This window comes from Sinocyclocheilus grahami, unplaced genomic scaffold, assembly GCF_001515645.1.
Source record: "Sinocyclocheilus grahami isolate Dianchi unplaced genomic scaffold, SAMN03320097.WGS_v1.1 scaffold242.1, whole genome shotgun sequence".
In the NCBI taxonomy this organism is placed as follows: domain Eukaryota; kingdom Metazoa; phylum Chordata; class Actinopteri; order Cypriniformes; family Cyprinidae; genus Sinocyclocheilus; species Sinocyclocheilus grahami.
In genome coordinates this window covers 1169795-1177554 of record NW_015505421.1, presented here as the reverse complement: position 1 = coordinate 1177554, position 7760 = coordinate 1169795, and the positions used below count along the sequence as shown (strand labels likewise).

Below are 7760 nucleotides of genomic sequence, written 5' to 3'. Positions count from 1 at the left end.
TCTATATTTAGAATAGTAGAACCACAACAACTGGACTTTTTAAATCCTAGCAGTTTCAACCTCTGGCAAAAATGATGGAATAACCACACTTGGAGGATATTCACACAGATTTATTCTATTCATTTATTTATTTTTACTTTATGGCAAATACATGAATCACAAAACTCTTTTTGTTTAATAGCTGAACATTCTGGTTTCGTGAAACATGAACTCAAACAAATTAATGACGAATTGAATTCTTTGAGGCACGCACTTTACTAATGAAACATAATATTCTCCATTAACCTGGTTCCAACTTTCACGAACAAATAGCAAAACAAATTTTCCACCATGCTTTTCAAGTCAGATTGCGATCTGGAATGTTTCCAGTCATTTGCTTTAGAAATGTACTTGATGTGGGAAACAATTTGCTGTTAATTAAAATTATTTCATTTGTTTGTTTCACAAAGCCGGAATATTATATTATTAAACAATAACATTAAAAATAGTTTAATTACTGTGTGTGTGTGTATATATAATATTATATATATACAGTGGGTACGGAAAGTATTCAGACCCCCTTAAATTTTTCACTCTTTGTTATATTGCAGCCATTTGCTAAAATCATTTAAGTTAATTTTTTTCCTCATTAATGTACACACAGCACCCCATATTGACAGAAAAACACAGAATTGTTGACATTTTTGCAGATGTATTAAAAAAGAAAAACTGAAATATCACATGGTCCTAAATATTCAGACCCTTTGCTCAGTATTTAGTAGAAGCACCATTGTAGGCTAGATTTTAGAATTCTAGAATCCTATCACATTTAGATTCTAGCTGATTTAGAATGTAATAACCCTAGAATTTTACAATTATAATTCTAGAATCCCATCACTTTTATAACTCTAGATTCCCATCAAAATGGCTAGTATTGGATTCTAGAATTCCAGCAGCTCAGCTAGATATAGAATAGTAGAGTTGCTTGAATGGTGTCTAGATGCTCTTGTCTTTCAAGCACAGACTTTAAAAACTCACAACTTCAGAAACATATTGCAGAGCCTGAGATGAGATGTTTCTCTCAGACCATCTGCGAAGATTAACCAAGACTACAAAGAGAGTGAGAGCACAATGTCGCTGCATTCAGAACTGTATTGGATTTAAGAGCCCTTTCTCTGTTACCTGTCCGTCTGTTCTTTTCACTGGCCGTTTTCAACGCTTTCATTAGACAGTTTGCTGCTCCCGCCATTGCTGCTGCTGCTGCTATGCTGCTTCTCTTCTTCTGCACTTTTTGTTTGGCCTGTCTGTCCATCCTTGCACCATCCTGGTAAATGTTACCACAATTTGTTTCTGTCTCAAAGGAAGAGCTTTCAGACGTTTTCTACTGTTTAAGGAGTTTGCATGTTACTCGAGCTGAATCTGTGCCTATCGATCGTGTTGTTTTTTTTGAGCGACGTAGGAACCCACTTGCACTCTAAAAGTTCCCACCTTAGCTGTGCCTCACTTCCAATGGTGCTTTCTTCTGTGTAATGTTTTTTTTTTATCATTTATTTGTAAGGTGCTGTAAATAAAGTTAGTCTGTATGCACATATCCTACCCAATGGGTAGAAACCACAAAAAAAGACATTGTTAATAATGTAACAATTTATAGCTGATATAAAGATTTTAACATGGTGGCAACGGATTTGTAAATGCCTACTGTTCAAATGTGCTTTTTTTTCCTTTCTTTTACTGTATTTTATTATTATTATTATTATTTTGGCAAACAAGGAAATTCAATAACAGAAGGATGCTTAATTATGAAAATACTGAATTTACAGAGTTTTGAATCTGAACACTGCCCCAACAACAAAAGGCACAAATATACACACAAAGGAATTTATTCAACTAGTTTTTAATCAGAAAATTATGAAAACCTGTTTCCACCACAAGATGAAAAATATTTCTCACAATTCAGATTTTTTTTTCTAGCAATTCTGATCTTATATCTCACAGTCATGAGAAATTATGTGGGAAAAAAGTCCGAATTGTTAGAAAAGCAGCACTATGTAACTTTTTCTGTGTTCAAAATGTGCAAAATGAGCGAGTGCATCATGATCACACAAAGGAATTTATTCAACTAGTTTTTTAATCAGAAAATTATGAAAACCTGTTTCCACCACAAGATGAAAAATATTTCTCACAATTCAGATTTTTTTTTCTAGCAATTCTGATCTTATATCTCACAGTCATGAGAAATTATGTGGGAAAAAAGTCAGAATTGTTAGAAAAGCAGCACTATGTAACTTTTTCTGTGTTCAAAATGTGTATAATGAGCGAGTGCATCATGAATTCATCTTCCAAACCGCGTTTTGTCTTATTCCGAATCACTACGGTACACTTATAATAAGTACTTATATTTGGACTATTGTAGCCTGGTCGGGTCGTCACCGCTGCGGAGTAACACATACCTGCGTGAATCGCCATAGACATAAACTTAGAGAAGTAGCTCCGGTTGGAATGTTCTTCCGCGGGATGTGTGTTCTGTTTATTAACCGCTAGAGCGCCAAAAGTTACATAGTGCTGCTTTAATGCACAATTGCCAGAAAAGAAGTCAGATTTATGATTTTTTTTTTTCTGCCAAGGAATAAAAAGTTTTATTTATTTATTATTATTCCTTGATGGAAGAGAAATATGTAAGCTAAGAATTCTGAGATTTAAAAAAAAACTGCAATGGTGTAAATTTAGAATTATGTGAAAAATTTGAATTCTGAGTTTGTATTCTGCAATTCTGACTTTTTTTTTTTAAATCAGAACTGTGAGGGGGGAGGGGGTGAACCTGAATTACAGAATTGTTAGACGTAAACTCAGAATTCAGCAAAAGGATGGAATTGCAAGATATAACGCAGAAATGTGAGGGAAAAAGTCAGAATTCTGAGTTTATACCTCGCAATTCCAAAAACAAAAGTGTCACAATTACTTTTTTCCCCCCAGTGGTGGAAACAGGCTTATGTAGAAAACCATTTTAATTTGAACTAGTTATAAATAAGAATCCAATGTATGGAAACATGGAATATGTAGTTACCAGTGCCAGACTTCCACTCACGGACAAAAAACGCTGCGGGATCGTGATATGGCAGTCTTGCTTAAAACAACAGTGTTCATTTTAATCCCAACATGTACATGACTTTTCATGCCACCCTGTGTTGTGCTTCCTGTCTTTGCAAGTTTAATAATGAACCAAATGAGAGATGTAGTTTTAACATTCTTATTTTTGTTATATACTGTATTTCAGACATTCTTGTGTATGTGGTGTATAGGAGCAAAAAAAGATTTAAAATTGCAGATATTTATGTGCTGGTGCTCCACTGTACAGTAGCTTGTATTCGCATGTCTATAGTTATATACCTGCAGATAATGTACATAGCGATGCCATTTTGACTACAAGCACCTGACTAACAGCAGTGACCTTTTGAGCAATGTACCGAGATGCTTTTCTTTCTTGCACAAGCACAGAGAACTAACAAAACCGAAAAGGTTTAGACTTGTTTAATTCAGATGCTTATCGAGTGTCTGAAACAAGACACTCAGCATTAGAAAGCAACACAATATCAGGCCTTTTACACTCTACATTTTCCCCGGCTCATGTTACTCCATATGTTCATGTGTGAGGACATTTTATATACATGTGCATATTTTCTATTTAAATCAATTTGGTGTAATAGGTTTTAAGCATAAGGTCTGTTACGGTAATGCTTTTTTTATTTTCAGAAAAAGTAATCCAAACATGTTGCTCTAATCACTGTTATAGTCAAACTTTTATGCTTGTACTTCTGCTGTTGTCCAACTGCAGTTAACTAATAAACTAAAAGTACCAGTTGCTGATGTGTCTAATACTTTAATTTTTGCTTTAGGTAAAATAATATCCTGAATGCGTTTTCATATCAACAATTTTATTATTCTCTCATTGAGCATTGGCATATTAAGGTGATTTGTGTTTAGACTAAAAAACTAGCAGCTTCAGTACAGTAATGCATTTGGAGTGGGCAATCAATTACCCACTGAGTTTTTAAGCAGTCCACACAGTGCAATTCAAGACATTGTACAGTCTGGATGACTGTAGGCAATATGCACAAGAACTCAAATAGCAAACGCATATATGGAAAAAAATGGAAAAGAACTAAATATCAAATAGATACTGATATTTAATTATTACTTGATAACCAAGTAGAAATACTTTTGAATACTTAAAACTGTTGAAGTAAAATACATTCACACAAACACAATTAACATGATTTTGGCTTAATATAATTCTAGTATTATTGCTAGTTCAAGTTTGCTTCTTTCCAAAACACTCAACCTGCAGATTTAAGTGCATGGAAACCATTTCGACATGATGATGGATCTTGTGTGAGCATTGCTTAAAGGGATAGTTCACCCAAAAATTTACTCACCCTCAAGTCATTTTAAACCTGTATGAACACAGAAGACTTTTTTGTCAATACAGTAAGAGTCAATGGGGTCCAAAGTTGATTTGGACTCGACTGACTTGCATTATATGGACAAAAAACATTTTTCAAAAGATCATCTTTTGTTTTCAGCAGGAGAAGGTTAATCATTTTCAGCTGAACTATCCCTTTAAGTCAACACCAAATACCCTGTGACAGCAATTATTGATTGTGTGAAACATTCCACATTCTCTTCCCATTGCCATGCAGCCTAGTCGGCTTTCTTACGAAAAGTAATTTTGTCTTTCGTCTCCTGCAGTTTCTCAGAAAACTTGTCTTTGGTCTCCTCCATTCGTTCTGAGAGCAGTTCTTTGGTTTCCTCCATCTTCTCTGAAAACCTCTCTTTTGTCTCCTCCATTTTTTCAGTCAGTCGTTCCCTGGTCTCCTCCATTTTGTCTTGAAGGTACTCTTTAACAGGCGGAGGGGTGGAGAGATATCCATGTTTGCGGAGGTACTGTACAGACAGGGACGTGCCACCCAGTGTAAGAGTGTACCGTGCAGGAGTAGCGAGCTGTGATAGACAAAGTGATATAATAACGCACACAATGATTAATCATGTACATTTTAAATCCATGTCAAATAATCTTAGGTTTTGTTTATATACCTTATACATTGCATAGGCTGTGAGTGCATAACCACCCTGGGAATCCCGCAAAATTCCCACCATCCAATCCGGTAAACCGATGAACTCCAAAAACGGGACCAGATTCACCCCACTGTGGAGAACGCAGAACATTAACATGTCACTCATGTACCTTTACAAGAGAGAGACGATTTGCTTTTTTTAACCTTCAAGTGCTGTTTGTATAGCAGTAGTTGACCGTACAGAGGATACTGCTAAAGCTTGTCTGACCTGCTGAAGCTCAGACGGACTTTATCTGGTAAAACTCAACCTCCCTGCCAGCCTCACTTAATGCCAGTACACTTAGTCTGTATGGTTTGATCTTTGAAGCACCTCGATTCGTGTAGTTTACTGAATTAAAAACTTTTAAAGCCACACGTATGTATGTGCCACAAGACAACAAAGCTACATGTATAATGAGTACATTATACATCATATTCATAAAGCTACATTAATTTTATAATGCACAATATATTGTTACTATATCGCTTATCAGATTTTTTAAATTTTTCTTAATTGTGATTAACTCATTTCAACATTTACATTAAGTGAATGTTAGATGACAACAGCTGTAAAGTTCATCTTTAAAAGCACTAATAATTTAATAAATTAAATGTAATCTTTAGCAAATGAATATTCACTTTTCATACTGTACATTTTTATATTGTGATGCCTATATTCAGCTGCAACTTTTAAAATAACTGATTTTAGTTTTTAGTGTTTTATTTTTTATTTAATGGAGAAAATAGTATAATTTTAATATCGGCCATTTATCGACAGAATTTATCAGCAGAATTATCCCTAATTAACTGTCCATTTAATTAAGAAATGTGGCTTTCTAAGGTCCATGCTTACAAAAGGCCATCTTTGTAAAACATCAATAAAATACAAAATTAAATGAAGAGTTCAGATGCAAAAGCCTCTAAGTACGTCTGACATTTTCTTTAAAAATGTGCATTTCTTTCTGGCTACTATGTATGGGTTTCTATGTAAATACTGGTACTTCTGAATGGGTTGAGGCTGGGATTTAGCGCATTTGAAGTGAAAGTACTTGATGAACATATACGATATAGAGAGAGCATTCACTCAGTATCGTTATCTCATTTTTGACCAAGATGGCTTTTAGAGGCTTTTGCATTGGATCTCTTCAAATATATAAATAATCCTAAATTCTTAAAACGTCAATGTCAAAATAAAACACTGACAGGACTGAAAAAAATAATAAATCAGAACAAGAACTGACAAGCTGGACAAGTCAAAACAAAGACAGAACATTTTAAAATAGAACTTTGCACTTGTCATTGTTTTTATTGTCAAAGGGTGCGTTACTGAGCAGAATGCTGATGTTCACTTACTTCATTGCAGCATAATAAAAGCTCCCAAACCACACAGTGGACGTGACGATGTGCACAGGCACCATGACTTTACCATACTGTTTAAACGTCTTTTTAAATCTCTGAAAGAGCCCGATAGACTTGTCCTGCAGAGGGTCGACGTCACCCTTATTCTGAGGGGCAGACCCCGTATCAGCCTTATAAAGACCCTCAGTCCCAGCTAGACTCTGCGGAGGGTTTAATGGCGTTTCTTCCTCCGTGGACGTTTTGTGGCCCTCCTTCGTCCTGATGACATTAGTGCAACTGAAGCAGCGTGAGATCTGGACGGTCACAGGAAGCTCACGCTTATCCCAGGTGTGACCCAGGTACGCGGAGCGCAGCAGGACCATGCGCCGCACCGTGACTGGAGCCCACAACCGCTGCATCACCTCCTCCACCTACAGAGCGCCACCTACAGGACCTGGACAACACAAAGAAGTTGGTGTCAAACAAAAGTTACACCCAGATTATTAACATCTTGCTGATTAGTCTGAAAAAATACAAAAGTATGACTTTAAAAATTTTAATTTTACTTAAAATTAAACAATTTTACACACGTATATAGATAATAGATATATATAGATAGATATATAGATAGACAGATATAGATATAGATATAGAGAGATAGATAGATATAGAGAGATAGATATAGAGAGATAGATAGAGAGAGATAGAGAGATAGATATATATAGATAGATAGATAGAGATATATAGAGATATAGATAGATATAGATATATTTACATTTACATTTAGTCATTTAGCAGACGCTTTTATCCAAAGCGACTTACAATTGGGGGATACATAAAGCGATTCTTCTTAAAGAGGCAAACAGACACAAGAAGTGGTTGTAATACCAAGTTCTTAGACATTGTTCAAATAAGTAAAAGCTAGAAAGAGAAGGAATAAATAAAGATAGATAGATAGATATAGATATATAGATAGATATAGATATATAGATAGATATAGATATATAGATAGAGATATATATATAGATAGAGATATAGATCGATAGATAGATATATAGATCGATAGATAGATATATAGATAGATCGATAGATCGATAGATAGATATACAGTGGGTACGGAAAGTATTCAGACCCCCTTAAATTTTTCACTCTGTTATATTGCAGCCATTTGCTAAAATCATTTAAGTTAATTTTTTTTCCTCATTAATGTACACACAGCACGATAGGGCTGGGTGATATGTCAAAAATATTGTATCGATAATCGCCTTTAAAAATATCGCGATATCCGATAATATCATCTACATAAGCCCCACCTCCACCACACCCCGCCCC

At 35.1% G+C, this 7760-nt stretch overlaps 1 protein-coding gene across 1 annotated transcript; it reads right to left on the bottom strand.

Annotated features, from left to right (window-relative positions):
* Nucleotides 1-3894: 3894 nt before the first annotated feature.
* On the bottom strand, nt 3895-6911 carry LOC107598002 (uncharacterized protein C18orf19 homolog B-like). Its single transcript, XM_016289242.1, has 3 exons — nt 6444-6911; nt 5071-5182; nt 3895-4977 (listed from the first exon to the last, which is right to left on the bottom strand). Exons 1-3 carry the CDS (start codon nt 6845-6847, stop codon nt 4678-4680), a joined length of 816 nt encoding a protein of 271 aa, XP_016144728.1. The 5' UTR covers nt 6848-6911; the 3' UTR covers nt 3895-4677.
* Between the last annotated feature and the right edge of the window lie 849 nt (nt 6912-7760).

What these genes read in the sequence shown, in the direction of transcription:
- LOC107598002 (XM_016289242.1), bottom strand. Translation starts at nt 6,847, where the DNA reads ATGCAGCGGTTGTGGGCTCCAGTCACGGTGCGGCGCATGGTCCTGCTG. An exon ending in TTTTATTATGCTGCAATGAA is followed by an intron (nt 5,183 to 6,443) that starts GTAAGTGAACAT and finishes CGTTCTCCACAG; the next exon opens with TGGGGTGAATCTGGTCCCGT. An exon ending in CAGCCTATGCAATGTATAAG is followed by an intron (nt 4,978 to 5,070) that starts GTATATAAACAA and finishes TGTCTATCACAG; the next exon opens with CTCGCTACTCCTGCACGGTA.